General features: G+C 26.5%; 2 protein-coding genes across 6 annotated transcripts in view; one reads left to right on the forward strand and one right to left on the reverse strand.

Moving 5' to 3' along the window:
• Positions 1 to 24544, forward strand: part of LOC103577482 (axotactin) — a 95013-nt gene that overhangs the window by 45649 nt on the left and 24820 nt on the right. The gene's annotated exons all lie outside the window — the stretch shown is intronic.
• Positions 12428 to 24315, reverse strand: LOC103577481 (ras-specific guanine nucleotide-releasing factor RalGPS2). Of its 4 annotated transcripts, none has more exons than XM_008558130.2 (11): positions 24295 to 24315; positions 23096 to 23316; positions 20810 to 20982; positions 20227 to 20631; positions 19931 to 20126; positions 19677 to 19849; positions 18912 to 19112; positions 17473 to 17655; positions 16855 to 17040; positions 15960 to 16081; positions 12428 to 15111 (listed from the first exon to the last, which is right to left on the reverse strand). In XM_008558130.2, exons 2-11 carry the CDS (start codon positions 23168 to 23170, stop codon positions 14984 to 14986), a joined length of 1842 nt encoding a protein of 613 aa, XP_008556352.1. In that variant the 5' UTR covers positions 23171 to 23316; positions 24295 to 24315; the 3' UTR covers positions 12428 to 14983. The 4 variants fall into 4 exon arrangements, with proteins under 4 accessions (XP_008556352.1, XP_008556349.1, XP_008556351.1 ...); XM_008558127.2 differs by having other exon boundaries at positions 23740 to 24306; XM_008558129.3 differs by lacking the exon at positions 24295 to 24315 and adding an exon at positions 23426 to 23654.

Here is a 24544-nt window from a genome sequence, read left to right on the forward strand (position 1 = left end):
ATCGTATCGATTTTTTTTTAACATTTATTAATATTTAAAACTAATAAAATTTCAAATAAACACTGATTCCAAAAAGCGACTGGCAACTAATTAGTAGAGAAATCAATAAAACATAAGTTTATTTAAATCAGAAAACAAAGTCTATTAATAAATTTTCGTTAAATATTTCGTAGTACAATCGTCTACCTAATTTTTCATTACACTTTGACTCCTTTTGAAATATTAACTATCGTCTGGCTACTGCTGTTCTATTTCCTTATACAGAAATATAGTTACTGAAATGGATGAAAAATTTCTAGGAGTGATTACTATAATTTATGGGAGCAACAGCTCTGAAATACTTAATTATTATAACACTAATACCCCAAACTAGTATGAAAACTATTCCTATAGATTATGCATAGAAAAAAAAAACAGAATCCAATGAAAAGAGTTTTTAATCAGGAATAATAACATCATGTTTTATACAGATTAACTTGCCCCATCTTTTTCTGCGAACAGAACTAAGTATTTTTTATCAAAAATTTTAATAAATAGCATCTCATTTTACCCCACAATTTGAATTTACCCTCCCTTTTTTACTTTTCCACATCGTATATAAAAATCATTCCTACATGTAGTTCAAATATCATCCCAATAATGAATTTTCCAAAAATTGTGTTTCCATGTATTTCAAAAATTTTCATTCCATGGACAGAAAATAAATATTTACTTAAAAACTGGCCCCATAATATATGAAAAAGATTACATGATATTATAAAATTCATTTCCATATATATAGGAATTTTCTCTGTTAGTATAAAATTCATTTATATATAGGAACCATTCCTACGAAATATTTGAATCATTTTTATCACCCCAAGTATCAGATCTTATGACTATAAAGGAATGATATTTCTCATAACCACTTAGGGTTAGTCGTAATTTTCTCTCCATATATTTTTGCATTAATAAAATTTACATGACATTAATTATCATTAACTAACAACAATGAAAAAACTAAAATAAAAAAATAGTAACAACATTGATATATTTTTTATTTTTAAAATGTAATTTTGTAAAAGTAATTGAATATTTTATTTACAAAGTTAATATATTCAGAAAAAATAAATAAAATAGAAAAAACGTGCAGCCTGAAATTTGAGAATACTAGACGCCATACATTTAAGTCAAAACAAATAAACGTTACATAGATACATACATAGACATAAAAAAAGGAGCACACAAACGGTTGAATAGTAGGCAAAAGCCTCACGAGTACGACGATACAAATAGAAGGAGCATAAACCTGCACAAGGAGATCGCATACTTATGCCGTCGGTGCGCACATAAAGTTGCCCAGACTCGGTATAGTAATAGTAAGAAAGAACCGAGGGTAAAGAAACATTGGGCTTACACTCATTCTTTCTTTCTCTACCTCTTCTTCTAGCTGGTGGTACAAGAATAAGAAACACCGGGGCATACATAAACAAGAAGGTTGGGGATGCAGCAATTTAAAACGTAGCCCGGAATTCCTCCCAACGGAGCTGTAGAGCGGCCCTCTATATTACGAATTCCCGGCCTCCTTGTGTGTCTTCTCTTGGCCCTCTTCCCTTCTTTACGTTTCTTCTTTACTCTTCCCTTACTATCGCACCTTATACTTTTATTCAGTCTCATAGGAATTTACACGGTTACTTCAAGTGAAATATAACTGTGCAGACTGTAAATTAGCTTTAAGCTACTTACAATTATGTAACTACGAATTGTAATAAATACTCAATTATTACAGAGAAGTATAGTTTTAAGTGCGATTATAAATTTACATTTATCTTGTTTAAGTCAATGTTGATACAATTAATCACAACTAGGATAGTAGCATAATTATATATGTCTGTAATTCTCAAGTACAGAAATAGTCACTTTGTCTATGTTGTTACAGAAAATATTGCCATGAATGCATGCAAATTTCTCCTGTATTGAGATTAGAAAAAATTAACTTGCATGGAGAGAAAATTATTGAAATAATTTATATGCACAAATAGGACTGAATTCCATGCTAATACAGAAATGGTTCCTGCATGCACATGAAAAAAGTCTCTATGCATTATGGGAAGTATCACCCTCATAGGGACTACTTCCATAATGCATTGTAATCATTTCCACAATGCATGGGAACCATTTTTGTAACATTATGGAAAATATTACCACAATTTTACACAGAAAAGAAGGATTTTTTGGGGCGAGTAAAAATTTATTGTGTCTGAAAATTCTTTTTTTCTGGGTAAGAAATGCTCTTTTGAATGTAGAGAGTTCCCATCATTCATAGAAATAGTTCTTATGCATTATACAAACGCTATTCATATTTATATGACCATTTCCTCTTAAAATAGTAGTTTTTCCATGATGCTCAAAAATGCTTAATCCGTTAATTTTATCAACAGAAATTTTCTCCATGAACTTTGGGTCAAGCTTCTTGAAATTGGCATTACAGACCAAAAACATAACTTAGATTTGACTTGAATTTGAGTCAACTAAGCCAAAATCAAATCAAATCTGACTTTTTGGACAAATGGATAACTAAGTAAGTCGAAAATGGATTAAAAACACATTTGATTATGACTTACATCTGGCTAACTCGAGATTTAGAATTCATGTAAGTCAAAAAAGTCAAATTGGACTTGATTTTGGCTTAGTCGACAAATTTAGTTATTTTATTTGTTCGACCAGGAGCTTATTAATGAATGTTATTATGATGGCATTTAAATATTAAGAATGTAAATACAATAACTGAAAATCGATAATACATACAGTTCATCACTAGTTATATTTTATTATGGAAACAAACTTATGACAATTATTATTATCAATAAACAATTATTAGTACAAGAACAATTGAAAACTATTCATGAAATAGTAGTTACTCTTAAATACTTAGTACTGGTTTTATTACTCAACAGAAATTACTTTCCAGCATAAGAAACTAACTGTACATTGGTAGTTATTACTTTATAACTATAGACAATTCTTTGACAGTTACTGCTAAAATTTAATTATTTATCAAGTACTAAGTATCATTTATTGACGTTAAGTACTTTCAAATCTTCAACATGATTATTAATTTATTTTTTTACTTTATCGTTATTTTTCGGGATAGTTCACCCGGTTTCCGACTCCATTGGAAATTTTGGTGCTTATCCGAAAGTATTCACGTTTTAATTATAAATTATCGAATTACTATTTATCAAAATGACAGTATTTACTAATAACAATCATTATATCCTTTGTCGTTTTTCAATTTGTATACTCCATTTTTTCCGTGTGATGATCATGTGTTTGAACGCAAGTATGTCGCTTGAGGCATAGTATTGTTTGCGGATGATAAATGAAATGTTACAAGAATCAAGTGGAAAAGTTATAGAATGAGAGAAAGAGAGTTAGTGAGGAAAGAATAACATAAATGAGAGTATTGGTAAACAAGTGAGGACAGAGAATGAAGTTTGGCAAGAGGTCGACGCTCAGGGAGTTCAATTGGTGGCAGCAATCCTAGTAATGTACCCTCGGGGCACCGTCAAAGCACACTTTTGGTCATATAGGCTAAAACGTGCACCAAAACTTATTTTATTTTTCATACTAGGAAATCAGGCTGACAATATCATGATATTTTATTTTAGCTTTTGTTCTTTTATTTCAAAATATATCTATCGATGCTCTATTTCATTCATATTTTTATACTAAAAATAATAGAAAAATATTTATGGAAAGAGGTCAGTTAATAGTTTCAAAAATTTCTTACATAATATTCGTTTATCAAAATAATTTATATTTATTCTTGAAAAGCAAATTTTTGAATGATTTAAAAGTGATTGAAATTTTTTTAAAATATATTGAAAATCAACTGTTATTTTTTAATTTATTATTTATAAATTTTTTTACTTTGACTTTGTCAAAAATGAAAATTGAATTAATATTGCAATCTATAACTTTTTATTGTGCAACCTATAATTCAACTCTATAGTTTTATAAAACAAAGTTTTCTATGTTATGAAAAAAATTGAGCTGGTTATTTTTATGATCAATGTTTCTGTGAAATTTTTTTTTCCTGTCGCCGGAGGTTTTATTGATTGACAAAAAAATATTTTATGCACATTTTATGGATTTTGGTTTCTAAACATTATTTCTTGATACTGCTTGCAGGTAACTAATTTTACCCGACGTTTTTCTACGGATTCATATGATCACATAACCTCCTTAATTTTAAAATTAATTTTCGAAATTAGACTATCAATAATTTTATACATCTTACTTATAATTCCCGCCGAAACTTTTCTAAAGACTTATCACTTATTACATAATTTAATAATTGTTAATGAATATTTTTTCATACTTCATAAATTATTTTATCAATTTTTTATAAGCCATACTTTCTGCAAAATTTCGACTATTGAAAACTACCCGATAAATTGCGAAAATAATCATATTTTTTTCTAAATTTATATGGCTGAAATCCGCATTTCAGCTCATTTTCGAGGCCAATAGCTCTCCTACTAAGACATCACGGCTTCCCTTTATTGCAATCAGCATTTTTTTTCAGTAGCGGGTCGCCCTGAACGCGCCTGCGCAGTTGTCGCCCTATAACTTCATAATTTCATATTTTTTCGTAATTTTTTCACAATTTCATTCGTTATCATAGAAATTTCGTTTGTTATCGCAAGCTTATCATGTTCGTCACTACAAAAAAATTGTTAATTATCCCATATTTTGTTATGTGGACGAAACTCTTTTTCTCCGTGTAAATATCCTTATAACCCAAGAAATCTCTAGAATCTTCAACAAAGAAAGAATGCCAAAAAGTAAATATTTAAATAATTTACCTAAAATAAATCAATGTCTTTTACACAGAGTGCATAAAGTGAAGTAAAAAAGAGAGAATACGTAATAGAAAATTCTTCAGAAGTATTCTATACAACATATCTGCCAATAATCATGAAGTAAATCTCTGCTGGGTTAGTTGAATCCTATACAGATAGTTTTCGCGTGCGCGGGACAGCCTACGAAGAGATATAACAGAGCGCTCGTGATCGTAAATTTTTTATCACCACTGCCCTTTGATGTATTTCTCGTGAAAATATGACCGTGGCTTCAGAGCTGGAACAATTGTTTTATTGCCCGATCCTCACCATTTCTCTCTCCATTCTCAACATATATACATAAAATACAAAAGATATATTACATACTACCCAAGTGATACCACTTACCGATTTGAACTTTTAAATACTCACTTGTCTATTTATTAATTCAATTAATATTGCCCCCCCCCTCCCCGCGGCTGATCAACTTGCCCCGTCCTTTTCTATAAATAATAACTTGGCATTTTTGAAAAAAATATAAAACAATACTCAACACTTGATACGAATTATTTCAAATATTGTCATATATTCCAGTGATAAAAACAAAAATATATACATAAAATATAAAATTTAATTATGGTAAGATGTTATAAAAAATATTATTTTTAAAAATACTGTAAGAAAAAAATTATTAAACATATAAAAATAAATAATTTCAAGAAAATTTTTACAATCTAGGGTGAATTGTACGTTTAGCTGTTTCTCAGAGATGAGATTTTGAATAAGTAATAGTGGAATTGGTGGAAGAAGTTGAAATTCTCGACTTATGCATCGTTACATTCAATATTAAATTACTTAAACGTATAAAAAAATATTTTTGTACTTAAAAAAGTATAAATTCTCATATTACTTTTATGAAATTTCAAATTTTTTTTTCATACAATTTATTACAGTATGTAGTAAATTTTAAAAAATCAAAATTTCGTTAAAAAAAAATAATTTTTGACAATTAGAGTGTACATGGACAGAAATAATTGCGAAAAAAAATTTTCTAACATACTTTTAAAAAAACAAAAAAACGAATTGCTCGCAATTGTATCAAAGAATAAATGCCGGTGTAATTGATAAATAAGTAAATACATAAATCCGACGACAGCTGGGTTTGTTATTAATTTTTTAAGAATTCACCGAGGCCGTGCCTGGGCAATGGCACCTTTTTTCTATCTCTTCCTTTGTACCTTAACTCAGTATAGCTTTCTCTCAGTTTATTCGCACCTCGGCGCCTTGGGATTTAACTTTAAAAAAACGTTGGCTAAATTATACACAACGACGCCAACATTCGACGATAAAACAGTTATAAAAACACCGGTAACTATGTTACAATTAATTATTTACGATTAAAACTGTATAAGAGATAGAAAAGACGACGGAATAAAATTCAGCTCGTTTTAGTCGTAAAGGTTTTTTTTTTCTCTTACTTTTTCTCAAATAAAAGAATTGTAAGTTATTTGCTCGGGTGAATTCAAAGTACCCTATTTTTTTAAGAACTTATTTATGATTATTAAATTCCACAAAATGACTATATTTTTAAATTTCATTTTCCTTTATTTTTATTTAATTGATTAATCTACACAAAGTTAATTTATTCAAGTGTGGATTTTTTAAATGCTAAAAAACGCTCGAGGCTGTAATTTTTTCTCAGAAAAAAAAATCGTTGATTGACTGAATGTAATTGAGTTTGATCTACATATTGTAGTTTTACTGGTCCGCAACTTTTTTTTTTTTTTTTTTTCAATAGGCGAACTCAAGTGACCCACGGGGAAATCAGTTCGACTTCGGACTCTAACTCTCTGACTCAGTTTTTTTTTTTACTCATTTTCACTAACATCCTTTTTCTATAGAGACAGACAAACTCCAATTGTTACTCACCGTCAAAAGATGAGAAAAAAAAAAATATAATAAAAGAGACCGAAGAAGTAGAAGATTTTCAGACTCGGCTCTTTTGGGATTTCAAAATTTTTTATTTTTTATTAAACTCTACACATTTATCTTTACTGAAAAAAAATAGAGTATATAACAATTTCAAGATTACAAAAAATAAATCTTAAACATTGAATTTTTTTTTTTTAACTTGAATGTTGGTGTAAAAAATGGAGGTTACACCGTGTTATCACTATACCGAGGATTTTTTACACCGTTATTTCATACTAGTAAACGATAAATTATAAAATCAAAATATTTGAAAAAATTGCACCTGTAGCCTTTTGAAATTGCTACACGCATATTTTTAGTTTTTTTTTGTCTCTGATTTGTTGTAAGAATAATCCGAAAATTATCAATTGTCCGTTAACTTCAGGATCATAAACTCCTCTTCGGAGGGAATTTCACTCCGAGATAATTAAATAAATAGTCATCCGCTCCTTATTTACTCCAAAAAAATGTATGAATTTTTATTATACTGTCAACGAAATTTGAAACAGGAAGTTGAGTCATCAAAAAATTATTATGCTGCACTATAATTATTATTGTCAGCCTTTAAGAATTTTATATTGTCTACAATAATTCCTAATTCATACAAATAATATTCACTACATTTATCAATAATTTTCAAGTGTATAATATTTTTTGGCAACTCAACTTCCTGTTTAAAATTTATTTAACAGTATAATAAAAATTTATTTTAAAAATTTCTTAAGTCCATTTTTCTCCATGTACTCGGCCGTGTTAAGTTCAGGGACCAGCTTTTGACAGTGTATGAAATAATTTAAAAAAAAAAAAAATATTAAATAATAATAATTGCGTCAATTCAATCGTCAATCAGTAGCCAATAATAATAATAATAATAATAATAATAATAATAATATTAAATAGTATTGGGTAGTGTATTATAATTTCCTAATTCTAGTAACCACATTGCATGATATCACACGACATACATTTATACATATATAGATGTGTGTAAAAGCACGACTTGATTGTTTGCGGACGGTTGCCAAGACTACGACACCGACAGCCAGCCGACGAGGTAGCTTGTTGGTCTAGTTCTATGGGCTACCCTCTACAATTCCCTCATTCCCTCCCACAACCAACTCATCTTCGACCCCCTTTGCTTCGCTTCCAAGGCGAATTAATCGAGTTACGATCGAATTCGATGTCCAACTTCAACATAACATTCATAACTCCTCAATGCCACTTCCCTAATTCTCCTTATATTATATTATATACACATTCTTCTATAGCTATATACTTTGACCTCTGACTTGAAAACTCCTTTACACCAAATTTTATACAACTCAAATATTTTACTATTTCAATTTTAATTTTTATAGAGTACATATATGTTAAGGAATTTAAAAAAAGTATGGTAATTATTACAATAATTTTGGAAATTTTACTGTTGATATATAAAATATATAAAATTATGTGTTGTGAAAAATAAAAATAATGTAAATGATGGTGATAAAAAATAAGTCTGGTAAAATAAATTTTATATTCACTTATATATATATTCGTTTACTATATATGTATATAGAATATACATATGTACATTTTAACTCTACTTGCCTCTACCCTTGCCGATGGTGTAGGGAAATACAAGGATGAGTTTTGTGTCTCAAGTCTGGAGATATATATATATATATATATATATATATATATATCTAAAAAGCATATTGTCTATGGCTGTACTATCTCACGTATTCGTTAATTATTCGAGATGTAAGGGTGTTAGGTTGGTTACTTGTATATATATATATATATATATATATATATATATTTATATGTGCAGATGCACAATAAAATAGAGACAAGTAAAATGATAACAATAAAGTTCTGGTAGACTCAAATGTGAATGACCAGCGCTATGAAGTAAAAATAACTAAAAGAAGTATTTAAAATTTATTAGCGAATTATACTTCTAGTTTACTTCATATTTAATTGTAGTATAAAGCACTTCACCATTGAAGTTGTTGATAGTTGAATTAGGCAATTGATTTTTCAGATAATACTTAACTTCATAATAATAAATTATAGTGCATCGGTAGTTTTAAACTAGTACTATAATTGCTTATTAATTTTTTGTCTTAGAATAATTTTTTTTTACACTAAAAAAAAAACCGGGGTATTAAAAAAATTTCCAGGTGCCAAAATATTTTTCTCCAGATATTCATTAAATTTTTTATATTTTTTTATATCTTATACATTTTTTTTATAATTTTTATGTGTGGAATTTTTTGTCACACCGATTTTACACCGCCTACTTGGTGTTATTTCATTTTAACACCGCGTGGTGTAAAAATAAGTTGATTTTTAATATCGCTCTTTTTAAAGTGTACTTTGAAAAAAAAAGAAAAGATAATTTTTAATTTATATTTTATTTAAAAAATATGTAAGTATTAAAATTTTCTTATCTTTATTTACTATATTTTGCTTGATATATTTATTGTCATTTATCATTATTTATGACCCCTTGAGATATCGGGGGATTTAACGAATTAATATATTTATAAATATCTAACTTGAAATAATTTATAATGCGCGTGTAATTACTATTTAATTTATATAAAATATAAAACCGATTTTGATAATTCAAAAAATAAAATAAATTGACTAAATATGAAAGCAAAATTTTGAAATAGTGTTTCATAAATAGTTCATTAAAAAAATGATACTTTAAATGAAAATAATTTTTTGTAATACTATCAGAAGGATTAAGATTTCAATAATCATGCAGATATATCACAAAGTAGATATCATTATATTTCTTTAGAAGAATCACGTCAGTTCTTGTGATCGTTGGATAAAATAATAAAGTAAGTTTTTGAATAATATTTCATTGCGTCAATGATCTTTTTTGAATTTTAAATAAATATTTAAAAATTGTTCTTATAATCAAATTATATTTTCAGGTAATATATAAATTTTCTGTGAAAAATGAATTTTTGGTATATAATATCAGCAACTTTCATTATTGGAGGGTTTGATTTTTCTGAAGCCCAAATTCCTCCTGGACAAAATTTCTTTCAATCTTTACCAGAAGAAGGTATTGTGTTTAAATACTTCTACGTCAATATATTAGATTATTGCTAAAGGCATTTTCAAACAGTGCCTCCACCCACTTTTTCAAAATACTCAAAAATCTCCAATTATTAAATGTCATATTCGTGTTCAAATTTTTCTAATGAATTCAAAAAAAATTAAAACATTAATTGAAAAAAAAGGCAACGCAATTTCAGTTGTTAATTAAGAGTTAATCAAAATTTCAAAGTATAATTTTAACATAAAAATTTTACTGAAATTTATTAACCAAATTTCGATTAACTCCTACTTAATACCAACTGCAAGTAGTTTGTCCTTTTTTTGATTAATGCTTCTAATTATTTTGTCAATTAATTAATAAAATTTTAATACGGTTATGACAATTTAAGACCATTGAATATTTTAAAAAAGTTAGGGGTATTGTCCGAAAATGTCCTCAAAAAAAAGGCGGCTAATTCAAAATTCGTAAATTTCGCATTTTGCGAAAAAATTCTGCAAGACTTTAAATGTATATTTGCACGACTCATGATGCGAAGCATCAGAGAGTGCTTTATGATCGAAAAATTTTTTTCGCCTCACTTCGGCAACTATTTTTAAAATTGAAACAGAAAAGTGTACAAGCTGTGATATTTTTCAGATAAACTAAATTCTTTACAAAAGAAAAGTTTCGAGAGTTAGCTCGTTTAGGTCAGCTGTTTGAAAGTTACAGTCCTTCAAAGTTGATTTTGTATAAAATATTAAGTTTAAACGCTTGTCATGTCTTCACTATTGACTTTATGAAAAAAGTTTGCAGGAAATTTTCCGCAAACCTATTGCGGAGTATTATTTTTGTTAGCTGAGATTTATGAGAGATTATCAATTTTATTTATAAATTACTGGGAGTGAAATGGTCAAAATATTTTTTTTTCCCGCAATTTTTAAATTTCACGATTGAAAAAAAAAAAAATTAATAAATATATAAAAAATATTTATTTTCAGAAAGAGAAGATTTTTTAGTTTATTGTCTTGGAAATATTGTTCTCAAAAATTCATCATTACCGCTATCACGTAATCATGATACTAGATTTCCCGACGCTCTTGGTATAGATACAAATTTACTAAAAAAATTTGAAGTAAGTATTTGAGGGCATTCTCAGACTGAAAGTCATTGAATATTTTAAAAAAGCGGGGACACAGTCTGAGAACGGCCTCAAAAATCGTTTTAAAAAAGTTCGTGTCACATTTTAAACTTTAGAACAGTCACCATTTTAACGATTTTTTTTACACGGGTATGAAATTTTAAAATTCAAAAATTATTTTTCAAAAGATGACTTTTCAGTTCAATAAAGTTTCCTTAAAATTATCTTATCATTAAAATCGAAAGTTACTTTTATATTTTTTCCGAGCCAAGGTATAGGGTATCAATAAGATTTCTGAGGTTGTCAACAAACATGACAACTTATAAAAATATCTGAAGCTTGGACTTGAGATACGTTCGTAAATACTTGAACGCTCCGTTTACTTTTAAAAATTCTCTAAAAGTTATCTCTTTGATATCCTGTGCCCTAGTTAGCCGATAATAAATTTGGTATTTAAATAGTAATAATCTACTGTCAATAATATTTTTATTACATCAAACATCAGCCTTGTCCTTCAAAAAAAATTAATATAAATCATTGCAGAATTTGAAAACTCCAGACAATTTCACCTCAAATCTTTACGATTTGGTAAAATCTCAATACAATATGGATCAGCAGAGCTTGCGGAACTTAATTCTTCTTCGCATGGTTTGTTTATCAAACGGCACCTGCGTAGACATGTCTGACGTCGGTTCAATGTGTTGCCCATTCTAAATAAACGAACTATTGAAAGGTCATATGGTGAAATAAAACTAAAAACTTGGAAAAAATTTTTTTTATATTCGCAACATAAAAATCTACACAACACAATATGAAATGGTTTACAATTAATCGACAATAAATAATAACTAATACAATTAATAAATGTACTTTATATTCTATTGTCTACTTTTTTTTGTTTTCATCTATAGATTGTTATTATTAGAATTTTTTTTTGTCATAAAAGACAATAGCCACATTCTGTACCACATACTCCAATGACGGAATAGTTAATAAAAAAATAAAGTGATTTGCATTATTTATTATTATTTTTTTTTTATATCATTTAGTATTATACCTGCGTGTCTAAACTCGTGAGTACGCAATAAATTTACTTTAATTACAACGGATTTATTTTTTCTGATGTTAATTATTTAATTAGTTAATTAATCTGCGCAATCATTCTTACATTTTTTCAGATTTAAATAAAAAAATGATATAAATATTAACCTAAAAAAAATGAATTTTTTGTACGTAAAAAAAAAAGTTTGACAATAATTTTAATAATTTTTGTTCATAAAAAAATTTACAACAGGTTCGATATCACAACCACAGGAAATACAATCGGTTAATTCGGATTCCTATTGAATATAAACTTATAAGATGAAAGTATATAAAATAAAAAAAATAAAGACTAAAATTAATCTGTACAAGTAATTATTTAAATAATTAATTAACAAAGAAAAATAGAGCAACATTAATATATTTTTTGGCATCGTTACTAAAACAATAAACTAAATAATAGTACGTACACAAAAGTATAATAACTCAACATATAATTACAATAATTTCAAAAATTACAACTGCAATTAGTGTAGAATAGAGATAATAATTTTTAATTTATGACCGCATATGTTTTGTTATCAATTTTGTAACCATTTTCACATCATTCAGTAAAAAAATTAGTATAATTTAATTTAATTGACTTTAGTTTAATCAGCCTCTCATTCATTCAAAACCTTTTTTTTTTGTTTAAAAAAAGCGTGGCCTTATAAATTATGAATTAGATTAGACAATTGATTTAAAATTCTCGTTTAGATTCAAGATTTTTGGTTAAGAAAATTTGCTAATTGACAAAGTTACCGAAGTAAATCTTAAATTTGAAATTTTATCGGTTTGTTTGTTTCATAATTTTGAAGATTATTTTGTTTGTACCAAGAAAATTTTCAATTAATCGAGAAAATGATCAATGACAATAACATTAAAAAAAAATAACTTTAATTAATTGAATATTATCAGTTCAAATAATTTTTAAATTTAAAAATTTTAATTGTCATGTCAAATTTTGAAAAATGAAATTTTATTAATCAAAAAAGTTTGGTTACGTTTCAAAATGTTGTATTGTTTGACTGCCTTCGGATTTATTCGGCAGTTACCGACTCTACTCGACTTTCTCCGGCCATATTCAGCAGTCGAAGATTTTATTCGACTGTCTTCGGTTATATTCGGCTGCATTGCCAACCAATAAATTTTCTTAACCTCTCGAACATGGTAATTTATTAATTACATTGAAAAAAAAATATTATGATATGTTTTTGTTTATACAATGAAGCAAATGACACATAATTTCAATAATAATATTGATTAATTTAAAACTAGAGATAGATTATTGCTTTAGATAAACCAATGCAGAACTTTTGAAACAATAAGATTTTTTTCAGGCAAGACAGATTTATAAACTCCTAAAAAAAATTTCAACAGTACAAATATAAAATTCTGTTTTTTTGTTTTTTTTTTTTTTTTTTTTTTTTTTGGTCTTAAATATGACACTGACATATTAGATTTAATGAAAGCAATAATAAATTTTAGTATAACCAAAAAGATGTTAATTTCGCTGGTTTAAAAGTACGATATTCATTGACAGTTATGATATTTCTTTTTTTGTTCACACTTAATCAATTAATACAATTAAATCTAATGATATGCCGTTTAAAAAGGCAAGCTAATAGCAAAGATGAATATTTTTTTTTTAATTATTATTATTAAATTCTTGTTTGGGTTCAGATATAATTTGCCGTCAATACTGTAAAGAAGTTATCGAATTTACACATTTCAAAAATTACAACTTAATCCTTTGGTATTTAAACAGTTTATAAATATTTTGTTATTATAATTTCTAATTATTAATAAATTTTACACAAAAAAAAAAATTATTTCTTGTCAAAAAAGAATTTTTATTTTCCCTAAAAAAATCTTTACTTGTCCTCAGAAATAATTTTTTTCTGTGTAATTTATTTTCACAAACATACTTAATAATTCATTCTTATCTCTCGTATAACTGTTTAATTTACAAGTACGATGATTTTTCTATGAATAAATATTTAATGAAATTTTAATAAATTTAAATCGAAAGATTTTTTTTAAAAGTTACATGTAAATTTAGTCTCAAAAAATTTAATTATTGATAGTTTTTATCATCTGGTTTACAGTCGCTTGTGTTATTAATATAATTGACAGTCTTAGATATATGCGAACAAGCGAAAATAAATTACAACCGGCTCAATTTGTCAACTTAATTATCATTTAATAATTATTTATTTTCATAAATTTATAATTATAAAATTATAAAAGACAATAAATTACGTAATTACTTTCATTAAATAAAAAATATTGATATTAATTTATTTATTATTAATAAATAAATGTCTATTGTAATTGAGCATGTTAGTGATTATGTAGATAATAAAAAAAAAAAAAATGAATTTAGAGAGCATTTAAAAATTGAGCCGATTAATTACACCTAGATCTAATAAAAAAGTTATTGCTCTACAAGTTATTGATTGCCAAAAAAGCTCAATTTATTCTACAAAAAAATATATGTAATATATAGTAAAATAAATTCCTGACTATTAAATGATAAAAATAAATAAATAATAAATCAATTTTTTATCTCAATAAATCTGGCAGTGTTATCTATTAATTTATGATGTCAATTAAATTATATAAAGTATATGAATTTTAAAATTAAATACGAGAGAACATAAAAGTTACTAATACAAATTAATACGTAATAATTTAGGCTCTCGCAAAGCTATTAGCACACACATTGTGATACATAGCACTGCTTTTAATGTTTATAATAAGCAAATTATTATATTTTCGTTATTAATTTTTAATTTAATTTTTTTACGGCGCACGCGTTGGCAATATCATGAAATATCAAGCATCAAATATATTATTATTATTATTATTATTTGTATGAGCTGTATGTGAAAATTATGATAACTTAAAAAAAATAATAATTTACTCAAAAGACATGAGATTTGCGGGAATTGGTTTTTTATCAATCACTCCTCTTACGATCGCGCGAAGCTCTTTCACCCATTGCTCTGCGTATTCACTTGATCCAGCACGAAATTTATAAACATTACCTGCAACAAATTAGTCGTAACTTTATTTAATTATATATAATTGTTATAAATATGTAAATAACCGCTGGAAAATTGAGAATTTTTATAAAAACGGAAGTGATTGGTTTCGGTACGACTTTAAAAACCGGGTTTCCATCAGATCTTGATCTTTCAAGGTAGAGATGCTGGTGACCCGTCAAAATCATTGGTATTTTTTATAGCATTATTGTAAAATGATTGACATTTTAATGAATATTTATATATATAATAATAATTGATAAAATGTGTGATTTATTGTTAGAATATAGGGTGTTTTTTTATGAGTGGCTTGTGGAATAGATATGGAACATTTTAATTATATATTTTTCATGGAAATTTATACCTTGGATATCATTATTGCTCATGTTTATATTGATATTAAATCTTTTAATTATTGGATACCGTTCGGCGAAGCGGTTTTAGATATTTTTGAACATGGAATTATTTTCAGTGAAAATTTTTACTTATAAAGATTTTTTGCGTTCGAAGATTAAGGATTTCGATGAATGATCGGAGATCTCGGGGATATCAGAGATGTCTTCTAGAAGAATGCTAGCATATAGGTGAAGGAAAAAAATTTTTCTCAAAACCGAACCCCGAGTCTAGCTTTTCTGTAAATTTTCTATAGAATTTCTTAGACGGGGATTCTGATAAAAAATAAGGCGTCGGTTGGAGGTTAGGAAACTTCGGGGGTATCAGGCATCGTTATAAAATTAATTAATAAAATTTTAATACGGTTATGACAGTTGAAAGTAATTGGATATTTTAAAAAAGTGGGGAGAGACACTGTCTGAAAATGGCCTTAAGTACTACATAAAGATATAAATTACCTTTATTAGGATCAGTCAACAGAAATGTGTCTCGATGAAATATACTATCACCATACTCAACAATCCAACCTAATATCGATACCATTTTATATGGCTCGCGTTTAAAATCTGATCTATCACATCTGGAAACAAAGATAACAAAAATTATTTATTTATATACATGTATATTTATATCATAATTTTATAAACTAATGTCAATGTACTCGCTACAGGTAATCTTTAAAGTTGAAACAGTCACGCAGCTGTCTAAACTAACTCGTGACTTTTTAAAATCAATAATTAACTTACATTTCATATATTTGTACAAATAAAATTTAAAATAATTTATACATTTCATTGATAATATCAATTGCCAAATAAAATTTTTTATTACATAAATTTTCAATTTTTTGGCATAAAAATTCATAAAATGATTTTTTTTCTTTTTTCAATTTTAATAATGATACAAAATTTTACAAATATACACTTTTAAAAGTAAACTTGAATATTTGATGGTTTTTTTTATTAGTGACCGGATTATCTTAATACAAATATTCTGCTTGATACAAAAAAAAAATGTTTACTTTTGCTTTACTTTTAAAATTTAATTCGCAAAAGCTTAAATTCAAAAAGGAGATTAAATTTTTTTATTTCATAGAATTTCTACCAACCTACAAAAGATTATAAATTTTTATGATTTTTTAGAGGTGTAAAAAATTGTATCCTTTCAAATGAAAAAAAAAAAATTAACGAGTCTAGTTTTATAAATTTTTTTGTACACTCATCCGATTATCTGAAGCTTAACGAAAAAAAAATTTAATACTAACAGAAAATCTTTAGTCTTCATGACTTTTGTTGGGTATTGAATATTTGTTTGTTAAAAATATATATAGGAGAATAAAAAATTTAAATTTACCCTTTGAAACATTTCGGGGAAAAATATACGATCGACGTCGTCCACAATTGGATCCAATATCTCTGCCAGGTAGAGACAGCGGGTTTTTTACCATCTCTTAGAACAACTTTGCGTCTTAATGACCCTTGCATTGAACATCGTGGTTCCATTACACCATCAATTTCACAAGGTAAAATAGGAAGTGTACTAAAATTTTTAAATAAAATTTAATAGGTGACATTTTTTAAATAATTAAAATTTTTACTCAACACATTAATGTCTAAAATTGCACCAGTGTAAAAAAAATTCATTCCAAAGAAGTTCGACATGTGGAACTTCTAAGTTTGAGACTAAATTTTACTTTCGTTCCGAAAAAGTTCCCATAAAAATAAAAAAAACTTCTAACTGAGATTTTTGAATTTTTTCGGAACCAGGGTAAAATTTACTCAAATTGCGCTCATATAAAATCCTAGATAAACTTTTTTTTTTTTACTATCAAAACTAGAAAAGTTCCACTCAAAGTTGTACTCTGTCTCAAGTTTAGAAGTTCCACATATCTAACTTTTAGGAATTTTTTTTGCATGGGTGAGGGCAAATACAATAATAAGATTTATTAAAATCAAATTTAAATAAAATTACCTGACACGAGATAGTAAACTACAGTCATCATTAAGTGAATCAACAGGAGTCTCTGGTGAATTCTGATCAATATCAACAGTCGGTGATATCAAATGAGGCTCTTCTAGCACTGAATCATCTAGTAGATGACGAACAGTCACTTGACTTGTTTCCACAGGTGTTACGTTTGATTTACCAAATATACTGAAAATACAAATATATAAATTTGAATAATATTTATTATAGATTAGATGTTATTTATCAATACAATTAAATGGTTACTATAAATGATATTGTCATGCATTAGGATGACAAGCATTTAATTCTTTTGCTTCCACGTTCGATAATGGACGTTCAAGACAATACTTTCGCTATTTTATTTAGATAATTAATAACAAGCATTATTAATTAATAAAATAAATAAAATCCTATCATGAAATTTATAACATGCTAAATAATAATTTATTATAATGATCCTGAAATTAGAGGACAATTAATATTTTAGAATTTTTTTTCTGATAATTAAGGCCATTTTCAGACAGTATTAAAATTTTGATAATTAATTAAAAAAAAAAATTGAAGCATTAATTGAAAAGAGGGTTACGCAGTTACAAGTGAGGGAGGCACTGTTTGAGGTCTTTAATTTAAAAACAAAAACTGCATATAGAAAATTAAAACAACTATAGGTGCAATTAATTGAAATTTTTTCTTCTACAATTTATCATTTTGAAAAAAATTCAAAAAATATTAGACGTCGTCTAAAATCAGTATTAATTATTATAATTAACTTCAACGAAAATATTGTCGATTTTCACCTATGAAAAATTTTTACCTATTAAATAATAATTTAAAAATTATAAAATAATGAAAATAAATTATAAAATTAATTATCTTGATACACAAAGTGTGTAGTAAATTCTAATTAAAATTAATCACATGCAGAGTCTACAATCCACGATGCCTCGATCCAAGGTGCCATAGACATGATGATAATAATAATCTTATCATAAAGCCAATCACTAATAATAATAATAATAATAATAATAATAATAATAATAGTAATAATAATAATAATAATAATAATAATAATAATAATAATAATAATAATAATAATAATAATAATAATAATAATATCATTAATGATAATAATAAAAGTATAAGTTGTTGACTAAAAAAATGTTATTGAATCCCTAAAACTCATGATCCTGGTATGGGACTCACCCAGAAGTTCCAAAGCTAGTTCCATATCGACCTCCTTGCTTATGAAAGTTGCGTGGAAGGCTCGTGCTACGAAATCTGACAGAGCCATAATAAACAATCACAGGATTTTTCTTTTTTTTTAGTATTAAAATATTGCAATTAAACCAAACCCCATTTTAGTATAAATTATTAATCTAAACTGTCACCTTTTTTTCATTTTCTCAATTACTTTTATGGTTAAAAATAATAAATTTACTTACTTTGTTCCTAAACTTCGACATTTACGATGACCAGGAACGAATTTATTAGCAGCTGAGGCTGCGTGTAATCTTAAAGATCCCGCGCAACCACGTGCTGGAGACAATGACAGTGCAGCTACACCTGTTACAACATCTCCCACAGACTCTTTACTACTGCTTGATGAAGCAACCGGTGAGTTTGGCTCAAGTTTTATTGACAATCTTAAGAAATAAAATATCAATAATAATTATTTTTATTATAAAACATTCTATTTTCTTTTTTTTTAAGTGACAGTAAAAAATTTAAAAATAATGTCAAAGACTCAATTATTGACAGAGTATCGATTTTTGACACTTTATCATATAATTTTTTTCAATATTTTTAAGAGTTAAGAAAAAAAAATTCGCGGTCTTAAAACAGCGCCGATGTCAATTCAATAGAAATTATATGACGTGTCAATAATTAGTACACGTGATCAATCATAAAATAAAAAATATTTTATTTAGTAGCAGTAGAAAGCAACTTGTCGTCAAGTTGGCCGCAAAAAATTGGCATTTCCATAAATTGACGGCCACTGATTGCCAAATTTTTAAGAAAGTTAACATTCCATTTGTTGACAGAAAGTCGCCTTCAATTTTCCTACAAAGTTGACGTCAATTTGATCACAACAAATTGACATCAACTTCTGATCAAAAAGTCTTGCTATCAAGGTGTCTAACATATTTTTTAGCCTCTATAAATTGAGCTTTTTCCTCAGTATTATATATTAATAAATAATTAATTACTTGAAATGATCGTCTTCTAAAAACTTTTGCAGTTCTTCAATATAACGAACATTATTTAAATATCTTTGGACATCAGGTAATGGAATTATTCCAGGATATTCACTTGCTTGAAAAACTGTTACTCTTGTTAATACAGTGTTCATTTTAATAGCACGCTGATGATTTTCATTGTTCTATAATTAAAATTAAATTTATTTATTTATTATTTTACATATATATTTATAATAATAATAATAGTAATAACTATGACGTACTTTAGATGGTGGATGAGCCATATCAATATATACAAGATCAGTAAGGAATAAGCCAAGATAAGGAATGCATGGTAATTTAAGTGTCTCCATATGTTCACGTAAATTAGTCCAATTATTTTTATCACTAAATACTTCAGCAAGTTTATCAAATGTACATTTATCTTTTTTCGAAATACATGCCCAAGTTTTATTGAGCCTGAAAAAAATTAATCAAACAATTAAATAAATAATTAATCAATTACAAAAAGCAATTTAAAAATAACACATAATTACAATGAGTAATTCTACTTCATTACCTATATATTGGAGCACTTTGTAGACCGGATATAATAGCAAATAATGAATGCATATTATTCAAGTCGTATAATTTCTTAGCGACCCGAATAAAGTGCGCAATCATTTCCGATCTCTGTTTGGGCGTTGAAAAATTAAGAATTTCCTGGACTGTCCAAAAACTGACATGATTAAATCGTCGCGTAAATGCTACGACATTTGGAGCAACTAAGAGTTTATTTTTTTTATTCCACGAGCAACTTGACAGCTCTTCGGGTCTTATTGCTTTGAAGACACTCAAGTCTAAAAGTGTTAACTGGGTTGCAAGATCTTCTGGTGCAATTCCAGTCGCCACAAGTGGTTCGGATCCATGTAATGTCGTATTACATCGTCCTGGTAATGAATTTGACTTACTTGCCAACGAATTGCTGTTAATTAAAACGTTATTTTATTATTATTGTTACCAAATTAATTATTGTCTATCAATAGACATAGAGAAAGTTAAGTGTACGTTATTGTTGACATATATTTCAGCTTAATTAGCCAATGATTAGTTTGAATAATAATAAATTAATAGTAAAAATAATTGTTGCTTTATTGACCAACCCATAATTATCATAGGAATGTTGAGTTGGTGGTGTCAGCTCTGAGTATTTCCGGTACGGCCGATATTTTTCTTTGTGTTCTTTACGGTCCTTGTAATTTTTATCGCCTTGGTTCATGTCACCAGGTAACAAGTTACCACTGAAGGAGTTAGTATCATTGGCAAAATATTTATCCTGACAATTCAAAACAAAATAAAACTCACTAGTAACTAATTTATGCAAGCTGTTAATAACGACAATTAATTATTATTTAAAATAAAATGCGTTAATTTTTAATTTTATAACAGAGTTGCTTTCTTTTACACTAAAAAATTAGCTGAGTAAATTTGGAGCGGGTGACTGTTAATTTATTTAATCTCCTCGAAGTGGAATTTACTCCGAAGGGAAATTTATTTTAATATCAAAACTGAATTGGAGTGAATGCGAAGTAAACATCAATGCGATTAAACATCAGCTTATTTTATTAATAATAAAAAATGTGGGTTTTTTAAAAATTATTTTAAATAAAAAATATTTAAATGTGTTAATACGCAGCTTAAGTTATATTATAATAGAGGAATTATTTATCGAGCTTAATAAACTTTGGTTGCAATGGATTTACTTCTTAAAACTTAGACTAAAATTTACAACCAAGTCAACCAAGTTCAAAATGCTGAGAAATAAATAAGATGATAACAAAAGTTCAAGAGTATTTAAAGTATTTTATTTAAATAATTTATTATTATCCGAATTTTGATAAATTTTTCTTTGTACAGTAAAAAAAAGTTGGACTTTGTTCTGATGTTTGATGTAATAAAAATATTATTGACAGTAGATTATTACTATTTAAATACCAAATTTATTATCGGCTAACTAGGGCACAGGATATCAATGAGATAACTTTTAGAGAATTTTTAAAAGTAAACGGAGCGTTCAAGTATTTACGAACGTATCTCAAGTCCAAGCTTCAGATATTTTTATAAGTTGTCATGTTTGTTGACAACCTCAGAAATCTTATTGATACCCTATACCTTGGCTCGGAAAAAATATAAAAGTAACTTTCGATTTTAATGATAAGATAATTTTAAGGAAACTTTATTGAACTGAAAAGTCATCTTTTGAAAAATAATTTTTGAATTTTAAAATTTCATACCCGTGTAAAAAAAATCGTTAAAATGGTGACTGTTCTAAAGTTTAAAATGTGACACGAACTTTTTTAAAACGATTTTTGAGGCCGTTCTCAGACTGTGCCCCCACTTTTTTAAAATATTTGATGACTTTCAATTGTAATGACCGTATTAAAATTTTGATATTTAATTGAAAAAAAAAAAATTAAAGTATTAATTGAAAAGAAGTTACAATTTTGCCTAGACATAGATTTTTAAAAAAATTATTCACAGTTGACATCAATTAGGAGTTAAACGAAATTTGAAAAAAATGGAATTTGCAAAATATTTAATTTACGCCCATCAGCGAGTAAAAAAAATTTTTAGTTAATTGTAAACTAATAGACGATAAAATTATTTATCAATTTAATAATCAATTCTATCGATTAATTTAACATTCTTTGAAAGTTTATTTACTTATTTATTCAAACAGCTTTCGCCAATTTCAAGGCCGTTAAAAAAATGTAATTTTAAAAGAGACTGTAATTGCAGTCTGGATAACAGATGTACAAATTATTTATACAAAAAAAATAAAACTCAAATTCGAAGATAAGTGTCTTTTAAAAAAAAATTAATAAAAATACTTGAACAATTAGTGTTACAAAAATAAACAGAACTACATTTAATAGATAATTGAAATGAATTAATATTTATTTAAACGATAAAATATCCTTGTAACACTTGTGTAAAAAAATAAGCGTTTCCTCAGTAGCAGCTCTGAATAAAATTTTTCCAAGCAATAAAGATTTAAACTCAAAGCAGTCACAGTAAAATATAAAATAAATATAAGTGTGAATACAACTGACAGCAGCTTTCAAATTTTTTAATACAAAAAATTCAGTAGAAAAAAAAATGAAAAAATCCATAATTAGAAAATTGAAAAATGCGCGCGTATTTTTTTAAATTTAATTATTTTAATTTATAAATTATTTTATATCTACTACATTCGCACGAGTGCTAATTTTAGCTTTCAATTTTTCAAATAATAGAAATAAATAAAAATAAAAAAATGCGTATTTAGATAAATGAAAAATTAGTACGCGGATTTTTATAAAAAATTTAAAAACTGTTTCACATCTGCTACATTTATATTCACAAATAAACATCTAAAAAATAGTAAATATAAAAAGATAAATAATTACTTTGGATCCTTTGTGTGAAGAAAAAAATTCACCAGACAAATCGTGGGATATCGACGTATAATGCATCTCAACCATGCAATGCCGTTTCGTAAAAGTCGCATCACATGTTTCTTTGCCCACTTGTTTTTATTTTTATTTTTATTTATTTATTTTAATCACTATTATTGTGATTATTTAATCTAGTATTTATCTCTCTATCCTTTGATACCAACCATAAATACCTGTAACACATTTCACACAAAACAAATATATAAATACAACATATTTACATTTATAAACAAAAAAAATTGTGTTTACATCATAATTATATAATTATATTATTACTCATACAATTCTTTACTCCAGAAATAAATAAATAACCGCGTAAAAATATTTTTAACCTTGAATATGTTTTTCTATTTTTACAATCATTCAGCTTTTAACTAAAACTTAATCCTCCTCCAGAAATTTAAATATTTAAATAAATTCGCATTCTTTTTAAACAAAACGTCATAGAATTAAAAATAAACTTCACTTTATCAGACGCAGTTACGTTTGAAAAATAAATTAATAATTATCATATTAAACCAAATTTAATAACACAAATAATAATTAACACCACAAAAAAACTGTCATTAATAAATAAATAAATAAATAATTATTACCAAATTTAAATAAACAAATTCAAATAATATTTCTAGGTTAACAAACAAAAACACTCAGAAAACTGCACACTTGTTTTAAATTTTACCAAAATACTTATTTATAAATGAATTTCTGATTATTTTTAAATTCAAAAAACTTGAATTAACTGATAACAAAAAAAATATAAATTAATTTAAGTCACATTTAATATTTATCGGTTTAAATCACGTCACTCTTCCTTTCCGATATGCGTCTACGCTCGAAATAAATCCAAACAACTAAAATTTATGTATATATATGTAATATATGTATAATGTAATAAATGTATATTCACATATGTAGTAAACGAGTGTTGACTTGTGTTAATACGAAGTGACGACATTAAATAAGATAGAAAAAAAACTCGCTGCTGATTGACGTACAACGGGAGTAAAACAGAGTCGCCAATAAAATTTCCCCTACTACTGAAACTTTAGATTATATTATTATGACAAAAGTCATGAACATTTATATTGTTGTGCACTTGAGACTTTATGTGTATATGTATATGTATATATGTATATAAATGTACGTACATGAATGACAATTAAGTAAGTATTGAATTTTGACAGTTGTTGATTTAATTCTTGGTTTTTATTTGAATTTTTTTTTGAATTTCTAGATATTTTATTGATGTTAATAAGCCTGGCAACTGCATCAGTTTTTTATAAAATAAAATCTGATGAAAGATTGAAGATACGAGTAAATAAAAATAAATAAACAAGGAAAAGTAAATGATAAATTATTTAAATTGATGCAATCCCTTGACTTTTGCATTTATTTAAT

Source organism: Microplitis demolitor, chromosome 4 (assembly GCF_026212275.2).
Source record: "Microplitis demolitor isolate Queensland-Clemson2020A chromosome 4, iyMicDemo2.1a, whole genome shotgun sequence".
Classification (NCBI taxonomy): domain Eukaryota; kingdom Metazoa; phylum Arthropoda; class Insecta; order Hymenoptera; family Braconidae; genus Microplitis; species Microplitis demolitor.